At 37.9% G+C, this 17,468-nt stretch overlaps 2 protein-coding genes across 3 annotated transcripts; one reads left to right on the forward strand and one right to left on the reverse strand.

The window, feature by feature from the left end:
* Positions 1-1,165: 1,165 nt before the first annotated feature.
* Positions 1,166-2,353, forward strand: LOC109208137. Its single transcript, XM_019371177.1, has 2 exons — positions 1,166-1,293; positions 2,050-2,353. Exons 1-2 carry the CDS (start codon positions 1,166-1,168, stop codon positions 2,351-2,353), a joined length of 432 nt encoding a protein of 143 aa, XP_019226722.1.
* A 2,054-nt stretch (positions 2,354-4,407) lies between these two features.
* Positions 4,408-16,509, reverse strand: LOC109208141 (26S proteasome regulatory subunit RPN13). 2 transcript variants are annotated; one of them, XM_019371180.1, is made up of 13 exons: positions 16,303-16,509; positions 9,851-9,943; positions 9,626-9,685; positions 9,436-9,474; positions 7,965-8,039; positions 7,812-7,878; positions 6,964-7,045; positions 6,431-6,546; positions 6,309-6,332; positions 5,807-5,901; positions 5,650-5,727; positions 5,505-5,559; positions 4,408-4,861 (listed from the first exon to the last, which is right to left on the reverse strand). In XM_019371180.1, exons 1-13 carry the CDS (start codon positions 16,339-16,341, stop codon positions 4,719-4,721), a joined length of 966 nt encoding a protein of 321 aa, XP_019226725.1. In that variant the 5' UTR covers positions 16,342-16,509; the 3' UTR covers positions 4,408-4,718. The 2 variants fall into 2 exon arrangements, with proteins under 2 accessions (XP_019226725.1, XP_019226726.1); XM_019371181.1 differs by lacking the exon at positions 16,303-16,509 and adding an exon at positions 15,684-16,126.
* Between the last annotated feature and the right edge of the window lie 959 nt (positions 16,510-17,468).

Genomic DNA, 17,468 nt, shown 5'->3' on the forward strand with positions numbered 1-17,468 from the left:
GAAGTGGTGAACAAGGAAGTGATTAAGTAGTTGGATGTGGGCATCATCTTTCCTATTTCGGATAGCGTCTGGGTAAGCCCAGTCCAATGTGTTCCAAAGAAAGTTGGCATGACTGTTATACAGAATGAGAATAATGAGTTGATCTCTACTTGTACAGTCACGGGTTGGCGAATTTGCATGGATTACAGAAAATTGAACACTGCCACCGGGAAAGACCACTTTCCCCTACCGTCCATTGACCAGATATTGGATAGATTGGCAGGGAAGTCTTACTTCTGCTTTTGGATGGATATACGGGGTACAATCAGATCACAATAGCCCCTGATGATAGAGAGAAAACGTCATTCACGTGTCCGTATGGCATCTTTGCCTTTCGAAGAATGTCGTTTGGCCTATGCAATGCACCGGCCACTTTCTAGAGGTGTATGCTAGCCATTTTCATTGATATGGTTGAAGATATTATGGAAGTCTTTATGGATGATTTCTCAGTGGTAGGGAATTCATTCGATGACTATCTTAACAATTTGAGAAGAGTGTTGAAAAGGTGTGTGGAGAAAAACTTGGTGCTGAACTGGGAGAAGCGTCATTTTATGGTACAAGAAGGTATAGTTTTGGGGCATCGAGTGTCAAGTAAGGGTATTGAGGTTGACGTGATAGAGAAGTTTCCACCGCCCACTTCGGTCAAGGCTGTAAGAAGTTTCCTTGGGCACTCTGGTTTCTACAGGCGATTTATAAAGAATTTCTCTAGAATTGCTAATCCCTTATGCAAACTGCTTGAAAAGGATCACACCTTTGTGTTTTCTGATAATTGCAGGTTAGCATTTGAGGAGCTGAAGAAGAGATTGGTGACTGCACCAATCATCGTTGCACCCGACTGGGAATAGCCTTTTGAGCTCATATGTGATGTGGGTGACCATGTTATAGGAGCAGTTTTGGGGCAGCAAAAGGACAAAATGGTGCATCCAAATTACTATGCAAGTAGAACGCTAAGCGGTGTACAACTCAATTATACCGTGACTGAGAAAACGATGTTAGCTGTAGTGTTTGCATTCGACTAATTCAGGTCTTATTTGATAGGTTCAAAAGTGATTGTTTATAATGACCATGCAGCACTTAGGTTCTTTTGCTACAATAATTCGATTTGGAGATCCACGATAGGAAAGGAATGGAGAACCAAGTGGCAGACCACCTTCCAAGGTTGGAGAGAGCTGAAAAGAAAGTAGAGATTGAAGATATAACGGAGACATTCCCGGATGAACAATTACTAGTAGTGGCAATGGAGGAGATGCCTTGGTATAGATGATATTGCTAACTATTTGGCAAGCGGTTTATACCTTATGAACTCTCTTTGATTCAAAAGAAAAAGTTCTTCCGTGATTGTTGGTCTTATTACTGGGATGAACCTTTACTTTTAAATCTATGTGGATAACATGATCCGGAGGTGTATCCCCGAGAAAGATCAATCTTGTGTTTTGTAGGCCTGCCACGCTTCACTATATGGTGGGCACTTTGGAGGAATTCAGACAACTGCGAAGATGTTGGAGTCGGATCTGTATTGGCCAACGTTATTCAAGGATGCCCATGCCTGGGTGAAAATTTGTGATGAGTGCCAAAGAACCGGCAACATACCTCGCTGTCATGAGATGCTAATGACTACAATTCAAGAGGTGGAAGTGTTTGACGTGGTGGGGATTGATTTTATGGGATCATTTGTCAGCTCGTATGGTAACAAGTACATATTGGTAGCAGTTGACTATGTCTCCAAATGGTGAAGTTGTGGTTCTTCCAACAAATGATGTCAAAGGAGTAATAGGATTTCTAAGGAGAAAAAATTTCGCACAGTTTGGCACTCCGAGAGCTATAATCAGTAATTGTGGAACTCATTTCTGCAATAGAGCGTTCGCAAGGCTATTAGAAAAAGTATGGAGTTCGCCATAAGATTGCCACACCTTACCACCCGCAAACGAGCGGGCAAGTGGAAGTGTCCAACAGGGAAATCAAAAGTGTCCTGACCAAGATAGTGAATGCGACTCGGACTGATTGGGCAAGGAAGTTGAATAATGCGTTATGGGCTTACCGCACAGCATTTAAAACTCTAATCGGTAAGTCTCAGTACAAGTTGGTTTTTGGAAAAGCATGCCATCTTCCGGTGGATCTTGAGCATAAAGCCTTATGGGCACTGCGGCAGTTGAATTTGGCTATGGAAACCGCGGGCACAAGTAGAGTTACAGAGTTACATGAACTCGAGAAATTCCGGTTCCAGGCATTCGAGAGTACAAGATTGTATAAGGAAAGGATGAAGATGATGCATGATAAGAACATCCTAGATAGAACTTCAAACCCGGAGATCTAGTGGTGTTATACAACTCGAATTGAGATTATTTCCGAGTAAGCTGAAATCTAGATGGTCGGGACCATTTTGAGTTGTGCAAGTGTTCCCAAGTGGAGTTGTAGAAAATGAGTCTGAAGATGGGACAAACAGGTTTAAAGTGAATGGGCAAAGGTTGAAACACTACCTTGGAATGATTGAAGAAAAAAGGGAGAAAGATGTGATGTACTTGGAAGAGCCCCAATATGTGACCGAAGTGTAATCCTGAAAGCCTACGTCGTGCCGCGACGTTAAATCAGGCGCTTCCTGGGAGGCAACCCATGGTTATGTTTTATTCGTCATGCCATGACGTTAACTAAGGCGCTTATTGGGAGGCAACCCAATTCGTAGAGTAGATTTAGTTTAACTTTTGTTTTTTATTTTTTATAAAGAAGCGGACTAACAAGTTAGCTTTATGTGAATCTTACATGTTTTGCTAGGTGTTTAAGGTACTTGGAGAAAATGATGTGATCGAGAGCCATAGCAAGAGGTAAGCATGTGAAAATTATTGTAGATCAGGCACAAAAACGCCTTGTGGGCAAGCCTTATGAAGCCTAGCATCGGAAACACGCTGCCTACAACTTTGCCCCGTGTAAATACTACAGCGCCCCACAGTCTGCCTCGACATGCTATAGCGCCAAGCATCTAAAACAAAACCTTCTGCCTAACTCCCAGCCCCATTGTCATGTGCCCAAGCAGAAACCAAAAATCCCAACTCCTCAAGCCACCACCTCACCCCACTGCCTCGTTCTCTCTCTCAATTCCCAAGTATGTCTTTCTCTCTCTCTCTCTCTCCTCTATTCTCTCTTTTTCTATGTAAATTCTAGTTGTTGGGTAATATGCTCTACAAGGTGCAATAATGATGCAATTGTGCTAAAAAAATTCCCAACCCCAAATACCCCATAGGATATCTTGTGATTGTTATACTGAGTGTTTCCCACTCGATTCCCAAGCCGATTTGGGAGGGTGGAGCAATCATTCACCCACAAAGAAACTCACACACAAATAATGCATACAAGATTTGATAACTTGCCTCATTGGCGATTTTAGTCCCACAAATAATGCAACAATCCCGAGTCTCTGGGATTGTTGGTTTTGTGTTAGGTGAGCATGATTGATATGAAAACCTAAGTGTGGGTGACTCTACGAAGTCGGGGTGGATTGATAAAGTGTGTTTGCAATGACATACGGGTTATGTGTAGTCAGAGGCGGAACCACGATTTGAAGCTAATGGGTTCGGTGTTCTATTCCTTCTAAGTTACTAGGTTCTAAATTAATAATTTATACATATTCTATAAATTTTTAAAGGCAAATATAGAGTTTTGAACCAAAGCTACTGAGTTCAGCCGAACCCACATCAGAATCTCTAGCTCCGGCATTGTGTGTAGTACCGCAATTTAGATGCTAATGCACTTACTTGATGAAGGCGAAGTCTGAGTAGCCTATGGTTTAAAGTAATTAGCATATTTTAGAGCTTCAAGTGTGGGGTCACTTTGACCTTATTTTTGTGATAGTTCTTGTTGTAAAGTGGCAAAAATTTAGCCACTTTTCATGTAAAGATAAATCTGAACGAAAACACTGTTTATTATAGTGGAACTTTCCGCGTGTCGGAGTTCCAACATAATATACTAAAAGTTCATACACAGGTGCACTGATCTCCCGTATATTATGCTGTAACTTTCCGTGTTGCAGCAAAATAATGGCTATTTTTCAATGACTTTGCAAACGCTAGCTATTTTTGAATGACCAGTCTGAAAACTAGCTAGCTCGTGCTATTTTTACATTAAGGTCACGAAAAGCCTTCTTGCAGGGTCCTATCAAAAGACCATTTCTGCCAAGCAATAACCAATATAGTACCATATTTTACTCGAGAAATAGTGTTGTCAAGGCAACTTCAGAAAAACGCAATCTAAACACAATCCAATTTCGTTTTAGTGGAGCTACCATCAACGATCTAACCAAATTTCAGACTCCGTGTGAAAAGATCTGTTCTTTGAAAATAATGAAGAGGAAAAAAGAGAAACTTGGAGAACCCATGATTTATGCAATAGAACCTTTAATGTTGATGGCGAAACATCATACACGGTCCCATATAATTGAATAATTTGAATGTCTATCACCTGAACAGCTGCAATGATAAGTTGGACACAATTTGCCGTAAACTTTGTCTGCATAAAACGAGGCAAGGAATGAAAGAAATTTCACCCTGAATCATTCATTCTTTACAGTGCTAGTCAACAACAATGTTCACATAATCCGGAAATCAATTCTTTTTCTCTAAAAATAAACAAGGGGAATCAACATTGTGAGAACTCCGTAAGAGCATCTCGTATTGATTTGGACTCGTATCTTAATGGCCTTCATCCATGGGATCACTTCTGTTACACGTTTGAGATCTTACATCCTTCTCATCCTGCCTTGACTCGTTGGATCCTGATGCACCGGAAACAGAATCTTCCAGTGCCTCGAGAAAAGATGGGACCGTTAACTTATCTGCACAAATTGTACATAAACAATAACCAATTTCAAAACTCAAACAGCACTTACAATTTGATCGTCCCAGCATGAATCAGTGCATCAGAAATGACTTAGAAACAAAGTTCTGGTACTAAATCAGCAACGACCAGTTGAAATGCTAAATCAGAGGTATGACCAGCGGGACTAAGATAAATAGAGTTACACTCACATGAACTGGAGCTCAAGGTGCCAAAAGGTAAAGGTTTGATACTTTACCCACTTTGGCATGATTAAGAAATTGAGTATGGCAGGGTAAAGTAATGGCTTATAATTTACAATATCGAACTATCGTATTATATCACATCATATACGGGGCCATCCCAGATTAAAATCAGTTTATATTAGTATAGATTGTTGGGGGGAAGAGCAATCTTCCATTTAAGGAAAAATTTCGATCTTATTAAGGATGGAGCCACAAAAGGAGAGGAAGTCAAAAGTATTTCGGCTCAGAGGGAAGAGTAAACATCATCCACAAGCAAACACAATTTAACAGAGATGACAAGGGATTAGACAAAAACTCGATCATTTGGAAAAATTAAGTAGTTATTGGAAATTAATCTATTAGAGTGTTCCATTCCTTTTAGCTACCAAGATGAATTATAACTCAATGCTTGCTTACATTGACTGGGATCAATTCCAAACTGAGCCAGATCTATTTGTCCAGTTCGAAGAACCTGCAGTGAGAAGAGAGTCAAATTACAAACACAACCTGCAAGCAATACCTAAAAAGCTGAAGCGGCAGGACAGAGAACTTGATCACTCACATAAGTAAACGAGTCTAGTTGCTGGCGGAATGGGGGACTCTGCAGCAACTCCAATAATTCATGTGGTGTCCAATGGCCCTGCAAACATGACAATTTTCAAGGTAACGTCACCACTGCAATTCTTGTAGTTTGGGAAACAATGGAGCCAAATTTTTACCTCAGGCAAGTATGAAGCTAGTTCTCCTTCTAGTGGTATTTCTTCAATCAGTGGTAATATGAGCTCAGGCCTCAAAATATCTCCCAATCCCAATCCTGGTACAGAAGCAAGATAAGTTAAAAACAATGGTGTATATGCTATATTGTTTGTATTACATGAACGACCAGATCTGGGCTTGATTCAAGTGAAAAGTATTGCTGTACTCGTACTCGTTTGGCATTAAAATTTCTAGATGGTGTTCTTCAATTGCAAGGGAAAAAAAAGAGGTAAAGGAGAACCCTCGTAAGAAAAATAGAAGGCAGCAAATGAAGCAGACTATACATCAAGCTTTAATTCCTGTATACCAAAAAATTGCTAAATATTCTTCACTCTAATTTTAATCAACATCTCAACAACAGTTTAACTGCATCAAAATCCTTTTAACATAAAAATAGTGAATTACAGTATGCCGTAACCAAACATAAAAATGCTCAAACAAATTATGAGTCAACCAAATGCCTACCTGCATCAGGATCTACAGCCTCATCTGCACCAACCATAAGAAATAACATTATGTCCAAATGGAGATTAAATGATAGAGATTGTTAGTCATAACAAAAATTGAAGGGAAGCAGTCAACTAAACCTGTGGATCCTATGTTACTCAATATTCTTTGAAGATCAGCCAACTTTACAGGACCCGAAGACGTTACATCACTACTTGCTTCAGTATTCATGCTTGCACTAACCAAATTTCCCGCCCTGAAAGAGCTCAGCCAGATATTTAAATATTTCCAGCCTCCAGCAATTTCATAGAGATAAAGTTGGTCGTGTACTACTACTTAAAAGGAACACCAAAAGGAAAACAAATCAATCAATTAATCAACTATGCCTCTTGCAGGCCTTCGGAGACAGGTAATCTGTTCGGCCTAAGACTGAAGCAGCATAGTCAGCGAGGAATAATATAGCCGACCCCAACTTGCTTAGGATTGAGTCGTAGTAGTTGGTGCTGTCTCAACCTTGAACTAGTCGCTTGTGTTCTTAAGTAAACGTGAAGTGAGATAAACCCATTTGCATGAGTCCTTAAAAATCTTTGTTAGCATATAAATCTTCCCAATTTTTGTAGCAAGATGCAACTTCAAAAATAGATCTTATACTGCTCAACTATATTAGCATTACCTCGATGAAATATCTTCCTCTACCATATCTTCAGAATTTGGTAATGGAGCTGAAGCTTCAGGCTCATCTTCACCAGGGAACTCTATCCAAACAAGTTTAAAATATACCAAAGTTAAAACAGGTATGTTAAATAATCTTCCAACTTTGGGGAATAATAGAAGTTATACAGATAAAAAACGTCAAATAACATCAGCCAAATGTAGGTACTGTAAAAATATATTAGAGTGCATTCCCCCAAATTAGAATTCCATTTCCAGCCCCGTTAGGTTGTTACAACGAGTACTACACCTCAACCCTAAACTAGCCCCCTTAAAGTTCTTAAAGGTAAAAGATTCACACTTGACACATAATAAATGGAAAATGTTAAGAGCCAAACAACATGACACTTGATGAATAATATTTTCATGAATTGGTATCAATCTAACAATTTAAAAATGTTAGAAATAAATAAAAAAAAAAAAAGAACCAAACAACATGAAATACACACAAGGCTCAGGAAGAGCCTGCCACATTGCAAGTGCATGATGCATAACTATATCACAACTCAGAAAGAAAAAGAAACAAGGGATGGCTAGTCGACAGCTAAACTCGAGTCTGCAAGATCAAAATAGGCAGACAGGAAAGAATGAAACTTAAGGCAGAGAGACATTGGACTGATATCTTGAAAACTCTTAATATTTGTTGCGCTAATCCTCGTATAATCATAAATTAAGTTGGTAGAAGATGTATTATTCTTTTTCCAAATCAACTTTCAAGATATTAAACTTTAAAAAGGAAATAAAGCAAAATTAAAAGGGAAAAAATAGTAAGAATTAAAAACAACAAAAACAGGAATAAATCTTGACTACCAAGTGGTTGATTCAAGTGGAAGTTGACTGAGCTACATATCTGTGCATCATTGTCAGCTGCTGGCTCCTGCACGAAATGAAAGGATAAATTATCACAATGCATGTTCTTGTAACTCAAAAGCATACAGAAATATCCATGGCAACAGAAGTGACCTGTATCCAAAAGAAAAACTTTCTATCGTCGGTACAGAACTTCAAGATGTAGACCCTTCCAGATGATTGATTGACCTGAAGAGTACCAGACAACGATGGATTGATAACAGATATTAATTAATGTCAGAACCTCTGAATGACAAATTAAAGAAAAATATTTAGATGGGAGGAAAGTTTGGACCTCCTGTAAGTAAATAATGAATATTTAGATCAAGAGTTAATTCCCATGGTCACCCAACTTATGGGAATATCCTACCAAAGTCTGGTTTGGGACAGCAAAGTCACCCAACTATTGCTTTTTTTTTAGCTCAGAAATAAATAACACTCATTTGGCATGCCATGTCATATAAAAATATACCTTTTAATGATAAACCATTTAACGCACATCCCTTATACCCATTTAACCCACCCAATAAGAAAATCGATCTATATTGAAAAAGATGATCTATTATATTAATGTTGAGAACTTTCCAAAGCAGTGCCAATTATATTCTTTTCAGACTATAATATACTAAAAGATTAGAGTGATTAACAGTTTTACAGTGATTTACAGTCTCTAGAGGCCAGATAATAGTGTGAAAGAGGGTGGTGGAAGCCAAAACATTACAAATTATAAAGTTAATTACTCATTTCTTAAAAATTAAAAGGCCAAGTAAATAACCTATTTTTAATTTGACATAAACTGTACTGCATGTATACTTCCCTATGGAGACACTGGACTCCCGGGTTTGTTTTTAAAATACGATTTTAAACATAATTCTGAAAAAAGATTCGTGTATTTAGCTTTCGTACACTGATTCTGGATTAAAAGCAAAATTCTCATTGGTTTTGGATTTCTATTCTAGATTTCTAAAGCCTCAATTTTTGGATGTAAAAGCACTTGAGTCGAGAACCAAAGAAAAGAGCTTCTACTCTCGGATTTGGTGGGAATACAACAGGAGCAAGCACAGGTATTTAATTACCTCACAGATGTTTCTGAGATTAAAAAGAAGCTAATTTAATGACTTTGAAAATGTGAAGTACTTCCTCCGATCAAAAGGTTTGTCTATCTTTGTTGCTTCGATCCTTTTAACGAGAATTTACTTTGTTAAAAACAAGAACTTAGTTATTTTAAAGTAGACCCATTTTCTTATCGGATGGGTTAAATGGGTACAATAGACATTGGTTAAATGGGTTTTATCATTAAAACATATTTTTTAATATGACATGGCATACCAAATGGGTGTTCTTTATTTTCTTTGGGTGACTTTGTTGTCCCAAACCAAACAAAAGTGTGCTATTCCCATAAGTTGGGTGACCATTCGGGGAATTAACTCTTAGATTGACAATCATGTTTAGAGTCACTCATTAGTCGTTAGACAATATTGATTCTGTATCTTGTGAACTTCATCTTAAACATTACAGAAATCTTTTGTTGCAATTGGCTAGTTCTTCAGTGATTAAAGTATAAAGCAACGGGTAATAGAAATACCTTCTCAAAAACTGCCTCCTCTGGGAAAACAATCTGATCCTGTGATCAACTTTTGTCAAGAAACAACTCTCAGATTTTTATTAATCGCTGTAAATGGTACTATTTCCAGAATAAGAGCAATGATCAATAAAATAAAAGTGAAGCAATACCAAAGACAGAATTCACTATGATTTGGCAGGAAAAAGGATACATCTTCGACAATGTTGAGATTACGGTCAAGCCACTGAAAATGGAGTAGTCCCTCTTCACCCTAAAATATAAAAATTGACACCGTAATTTCACAACAGATATTTAGACATTTATAAAGCAACACTTTTGTAAGATCGCCACCATTTAAGCTAGACGGGATCAAACTTAGGTGAACAACAAAAATGACAAACCAAATCAAATATGCTTTCTTTTGAATTCCTCATACCCTGCCTATACGAACAAGTCCTTTCCGTGAATCAGGGATAACTTTTTTCCCCTCTATGATCATTTTACCGGCACGAAATTCCATCAAAGTTTCCTGCTCAAAATAATACCAATATATGTCATTTATATCACCAATAAGAAACAATGAAATGTCAAATGAACAGAAAAATATTTACCATTTCATAAGATAGACTACATGTATGCTGCGCTTCTTTTTTGTAATTTTGTTTTCTTTAGAAAAGGGGAAAACAATTGAACAATGATACAGGAAAAATTAGAAAAGATATTCTTATCTTTGACAACTCAATATTTTCATTATGGAGAAAATCAGAAATTCGACATACAAGAGAGTAAGAGAGTTATGCTATAGGAAAGAAGAAAAAAGGGGCAGAGCTCTCTGTGACTGTCATCCAATCTGTGCATATAAATTGGGATATTCTGTGTACTCCAAGATGAACAAAAGGTACTTGCACATTTTCCGTCAAAGAAGTGGCATCCTTGACTCCTTCAAATGTCTTCCTATTCATATCCTTCCATGTGTGGATGGATCACATCTGACGGCTTCTCTCTCTTCCTCTTTCCTCCTCTGCTCCAACTGGTTGTAAGCTCCTCGGCACATCTAGGAATAACCTAGCGAAGCATCTTAAAAACAACATACCCAGTATAGTCCCACAAGTGGGGTCTGGGGAGGGTAGAGTGTACGCAAACCTTTCCCCTGCCTTTAGTAAGGCAGAGAGGTTGTTTCCGGTAGACCCTCGGCTCAGGACGGAGAGAGGGGAAAGGCAACAGCAAGCAAACTGATCTAACAACTGAAGCAGAAATACAAAAACTAGCAGTAGGCAATGCAATCAGGAAACTGAGACACAAGACAACAGCTAGTAACAGAAGTCTAGGGGTACGAAAAAAACACGAAAGACACCAAGTGGTGTATCAAAGCTACTGCTACAAACAAGGACAACACTTGGCCACCTAACTCTCTCCCTTTATTCTCAACCTCCACACCTTCCTATCTATCGTCATTTCCTCAGTGAGCTGGAGCAACACCATATCTTGCCTAATCACCTCTCCCCAATACTTCTTCGGCCTACCTCTGCCTCTCTGTTGGCCCTCCATGCCAGCCTCTAACACCTCCTCATCGGAGCATCATCTAAGCATCTTATTCTACAATATTGATGGCCATCATAGTGTATCATGAGGATCTAGTATTTTAGCGAAAAAACACAACTTTTATAAAGGATCTGCCTCTTTCTTACATTTTTCTACTGTTAAGTTGGGAATCCAAGACAATCTATACGAAAAAATGGTAAGTTAGGAAAGCAAAGTAGCCAGACAGACTCTATGAAGAAGTCACACCCCTTCCTCTTCAGAGGAAGATTAACAAGGATTTCACCAAGAACCTGCCCCCTGAACCTCAGTCCACTTCCAATTTTCTGAAAGTCATCTCAAACACTATAACCTTACACAATCATAACAGAAGTTTTTAAAAGATCCAAACACTGCACTTTACTTCTGTCCTCCTCATGGCATCCATCCCACCCTTGCACATGCTTATTGAATGATACATGCTCTAACCTGCCTGTAGCATCCAACTTCTTCTTACCCTCGCTTAACCGATGCCGCTCTTTAACAGTCATGATAACTTTCTGAGTTTCTCATAGCTAATGGCATGAATCACCATAGACTTCTCATCTTCCGATACCTGACCACAACTATGAGCAACTTATCATGTTCGATGTCAAAATCGGCGTGCCCGCTGCTTAAATGAATCATGTAGCGAATTTCAAGACTTCGCCAATCTTATTTTGACTAGCATTGCAAAATTTGCAGAATCTATGAGACTGAAAAAACAGCCGAACTTCATAATTATCCCCATGACAAACCAGCTCATACTTTACATTTTGTACTAAATCTTTTGTTTTCTTATGTATTGGTAATATCTTTCTAACGTAGACACCACAAGCATCACCCCTTTGTTTTCCTAAACAAAAGACCAAAAGCAACGGATAGCTTTTCACTATACTGTACTATGCTTTCTCAAACAAGAATCATATGTGGCTGCTTTTGGACTATTCATTCTTCATCTGGAACAGTGGAAAGAGTAAAAAGTGATGAATTCAGCTATGACTTCATCGTAGTTGCTTTTCATCCATATAAACCAAAACATACTGGGAAAAGTTACATGCATCGCTTCCTCCATTGACCTGCTGCTATCCAAACTTGACAATGCAGTAACAGTAAAGCAAAGCATTGCTCAATAAAAACCAGTGGTGGAATTAAGTGGCCACAAATGAGCTACTGGCACTATGCCTTCCTCCTCCGCTGGGGTTGGCCTCCCAGACCAAGATAGCGACGATATTACTTCTGCTGGACATCCATATATACTGAAAATGGATGGAGCTGTTTTTTGGAACAATTAAAATCTTAGGAAAGCCAAAAACAGTTAATGATCGAGTTAACATATTTGCAAACCTTCCTATCACTCCCTTCACCCTTGAGACTTGATTATCAGAAGACAACTGAGGAAGATGCACAACACTGGCTAGCTCCGAATCAGAATAAACCTCCAAATATTGGCTGAAGGTAAAAGGTGAAAAGCAAGAGAAAGGGCTTTCATTATTTAAAAATGTTTTGAGAATACAAATTTTTTTTTTTTTTTGATAAGGATGTTTTGAGAATACAATATCATTCAGAAAATAGGGAATTACATATATTGAAGTGATGGGACATTATGTAGCATTTCCTTAAAGTTAGATAGAATTGAGTTGGTTTGGACCAGCCCAAAATCCAAGCAAAGAATCAACAAGACAGTTTAATTAAGTACAAAAGATCATAGAACCGCCAAATAAATAGCCTAGTCTTACTTATAGAAAAATAAATAAATTATAAATATCCCAGGCAAGAACCCAAACTGCTTAACATAAAATGTAACTATATTTAGTAACAACCTCTCTAACACCCCCCCCCCCCCCCCGGCAATTTCTGTCCCGCAGTCAATGCTAATAATCCTTTTCAGCGAATGATTTTCCCCCATCCAAGTAAGAATCTGCTTTCAAATAGAAGAAAGACAATGCTAGAAATCAACCATACTGGAAAAACATAATAAACTAAGCATGATTCCAAACTCCCTCACATTTCCTGCTGATTATGAGAGAGACCTTAACAAAAGAAGATTTCCAGCAGGGCAAACATATAAGCACTAAAGCATAAAGTGCAAATTATTTAAAATCAACTATAAAATCGAAAAAGAAATAAATAAATAGCCCAGACAAGAAACCGAAACAGCCTAAAATAAAATCTAACTATTTTTGGTAACAACCTGTCTCACTGTCACTCTCCCCCCCCCCCCCGGGCCCTTTCCTCTTCCTCTCTCCCTCTTGCCCCTTCAGGCAACCTCTGGCAATTTCTGTTGCACCGTCAATCTAGTGATCCTTTAGGCGAATGATTTTTCTATCCAAGTAAGAATCTGCTTTCTAATGGAAGAAAGACAATGCTAGAAATCAACCATTCTGGAAAAAAATAAATCAAACTTAGCATGATTCCAAACTCCCTCATGTCTCTTGCTGATTATGCTTACCTAAACAAAAGAAGATTTCCAGCAGGCAAACACATAAGCCACTAAGGCATAAAACATCAAAGTACAATCCATTTTGGATGAGAGTGCACCCGCCTGGACAAGCACCCTCCCTTGACTGTCAGGGTAGCTTTGTTTTGCCTCATCCACAGGTCAACTTAAACGATGCCTTTGAAAACACTAGTTGCAGGTTGCTGTACCATTCTTGTAACCATCATTTTTTATCGGTACTCTTATAACAGCCATTGATTGTGTTATTGTGCTTTTCAACCATTTAATCCTCCAGATCAACTATTGTATTTTCCTTCCTATCTTGCACTCAAGTAAAGGAGAGAAAATGTCTGCTGCTACTGCCACCACGACAGTTTTAAGGCTTTTCAGACATATGCCAAATGCCCAAAAAAATCTATTATTATGATGTGTGCTACTAACCACAGGCTGCCACCCACACAAAAGTTTCTTTCTTTTTTAGTTAGGAGAATACTTTTAAAAGAGAAGTTTTCTTCAAAAGTATGAAATGCTTGCACCCAAACCTTATTCTATTTCTCTTCAAATTATAAACACTAAAATAAAGAAGCTTGATACTTCAGATCTCTAGGTTTTACTTTACATCTTCAGATATGTAGTTCAGTTCTTTCTACCACAACTTTTGTGTTAAGAGCAGGAAAAGCGCAACACCTATGCAGGTTGTTTACACTGCATAATAATCTGCATCATACTAATTGCAAAAACTGAATGCCCTGAACTTCTCCCAGTCCTAATCATTGTACAGTGTAAAAAAGCAACAGGTCTGAATGAATTAACTATGGGATTCTATCAACATTACAGGGAAGTCATTAAAAGTGATCTGTTGAATGCCTGGAACTTCTTCCATAGTCATGATCAATTCAAAAGGCGATTAGATGCATCCTTCATTGCTTTAGTCCCCAAATAATGGAGCTAAAGAACTTATAGAAAACATTTTATACCATAAGCTGTATTATCTCAAAAGTACTTACGTCTAGCATATGTTCATCCCCGCACATACTAGACAGTCAAAACACCTTTTTAAAGCACTTATGCAAGTTTTTAAATCACGCTTTTAGAAAAGAAAGCAATCAAGAGGCTAAAGTCTCACTTGGCTCAAAGCCAAGCCAAAGCATATAGCCTCTACTTATCTTCCGTGTCTGATCTCAGTCAGACACATCCAATCTAGGCAAAATATGCAGTAACAGTGTTAATTACCCATATCTGACGACTCTCCGTCAACAAGGTCTCGTTAGAGCTACTACGTTTTCATATTCAGTGAGTCAAATATGTGATTTATCCATTCTTGGTCCAATTACCCATTCAATTACTCGATTTTTTTTTGTTTGGACTTTAGGCTCGTTGTGGGATTCCACTGGGTTGTTGTTGTTGTTGTTGTTGTTGTTGTTGTTGTTGGACTTTAGGCTCAAATTCATGAATTTTCTATGTCTAAATCCTCAATCTCAAATCAAAAGTATACATAGATTCATGTATAAAATCTTGAATCTATAAACCCAATCAATTCCAATTGGAAATAACTTAATCTCAATGCTTATAATACAATTTAAACTTAAATCTAAACAAATTGTATTTCAATCCCAACAATAATTGTATCTATAAATATTCCTGGTAGATTAAAAAAAATAATTATATCTAATAATATTAATTAAATGGAAACAAAAAGGATTAGAACCTTGAATCATTGCAAACCAAGCTTGGGTTTCTCTTTTCTTCTTCCTCCTCTCTTTCTACCTCACTCTCAAGTTAAGGAATTGCTTCGGATGAATCTTATTTGCCTTGTCTCGGTACAGCTTCTAGAGAAGTGCACCCTAATCTTTTGGAAGCCCCACTATATGTTTTAGCTTGTATTATAGATTATATTAAAACTTTTATTCATGTCAGAAAGCTCCTAAATGAGCTCACTTGATGAACTTCACATAGAGCTAATACAGCAGAAGCTTAGACGGTTGTGATGACTCTATAAAACCCTTTGCTCCTCAGTTTTAATTTCTGGGCTTTGACTGTTCACTTATTTCATTCTCCTTTTTTATGCTCAACGACAAAAGTAGTCCTCATTAACTACTTTTATCTCCAACACTTAAAAGTCCTATTCAGCACTGGTTACTATGATAATATGTTCTGCGTGTCATAAGATATAATTACCAGTGACCAATTAATCAATCAACTAACCATCAAGGGCCTGACTGCGGCATGTAAAGGATGGCCAATATAGTATAACTATTCTTTAAAGACCAACCTCTGTAGAAGCTTTTGTTCACATTGCTAGAGTCCTCAAGATCTGCAAGTCTTCTTTAGTTTATTCATATGTCTGTATCAACCAAGTCTTTACCTCCAACAAAGGCATTTCCTTTTAAATAATGATGGTATTAATATCAGTTGGCGTGTACCTCGACTATTCCATCAGGTAGCTTCTATCTTCCATCAACACATGTAGTCGTGTACTGAGTAACTCTACCACCAAAGTCTAGGTGGCTAGGGAAAAATCACCTTAAAAAAATTGTCTCTGTTGGAATTTGAATCCTAGTCTCCCGAGATTTTCACTTAGTTTATTGACGGCTCTGTCACACCTTAGGTACTACATACGTTATCTATTTTCTTAACTAATACCTTTACAGCTATATCTCAACCTTGCTGGCATAAATCCTTATAGCATAAGTAGCGACCTGCGACAATACGACTAATCTAGTCAAGCGGCAATTTGCTTTTCCTAACTCCTCCTCCAAGGAAAACAATAAAAATATTAAATGAGCTGATACAAGAGTGTCCTTGAAGTTTAAGAACATAATCTTCTAGCAGGTAATAACAGTGCTAAGGTGTTGCAGAACAATAACAATAGAAGCATATTTAGCGGGTACCTGAATTTGGGGAAAAGCATCCGTCGATGAAGAACCCATGAAGGCTATTATGTGTAAACAGAGAACTGAAAGCAAATTGGTAATTTGAGAGAAAAAAAAATAAAGTACTTCACTATATATTCATTTGAAGCACATTAAATTAAAAGGAAATTCAAAATAAAAAAGCTATTCAGATCTTCAAGGATTGAATATAGTTTTTAGAGAATAAGCCGTAAACCCTAGGTAAGGCCCCGCCTTAGGCCCCACATATTAAACGGAAAAGGGCCGAAGTACCCTTAAAGTATTGAATTTGGTACAATAAAGTCCTCCTTCCACCTTTTTTAATACAAAAGCATTTGCTCTTTAATTTTTAGCTCGGCTATGTCCTTATTTCTAACCGTCTTCTATTTTAAAAAAATTAATTCACGTGTTATATTTTTCTTGGCTGAACTTAAAATATAGCCCTAAACACTAACTCACCCGTAACCCACTCATTACTGACCCGCCCCCTTTAATTCATTTTAACCCAAAGAATCCATTCTTTAAAGACACAACAGCGTCTTTTTCTTCTTCCTCTTTTCATTAGGGTTCTTCAAATTCTCCATCTCCCATCTCCAGTTGCTGAACTTTGTATTGACGAGAGACAAAGAATTGCTTCTGATAGTATTATAGTGGTCAGGTAAACTTCTTAAACTTTTGATGCATGACATACTTGTTTGTTATGTGATACTGAACTTTGTAAGGTATTTGTAATGCAGTATAAAAATATTACATCCTCAATCCACGGATGGTACAACAAAGAAAACTTTGAAAGGAAAAATAAGAATCAACACACGCTGCTTGTGGCTTGACAAAGGGAAACTTCTGCATGCGCTTTATAATGCTTGGAGTGGCTGACTGGGTTGTTTAATGTTACTTTCCGAACAGAGAGGATGCCGGAGGAGTGGAGGTGGAGTACGGTGGTGCCATTGTACAAGAACAAAGGTGATATCCAGAGTTGTAACAACTATAGGGGTATCAAATTACTGAGTCATACCATGAAAGTTTGGGAGAGGGTGGTAGAAGTGAGGGAGAGGAGGGCAGTATCTATTTCAGACAACCAGTTCGGGTTCATGCCGGGGCGTTCTACCACGGAAGCTATCCACCTTATTCGGAGGTTGGTGGAACAATATAGGGAAAGGAAGAAG

Source organism: Nicotiana attenuata, unplaced genomic scaffold (genome assembly GCF_001879085.1).
Source record: "Nicotiana attenuata strain UT unplaced genomic scaffold, NIATTr2, whole genome shotgun sequence".
Classification (NCBI taxonomy): Eukaryota; Viridiplantae; Streptophyta; class Magnoliopsida; order Solanales; family Solanaceae; genus Nicotiana; species Nicotiana attenuata.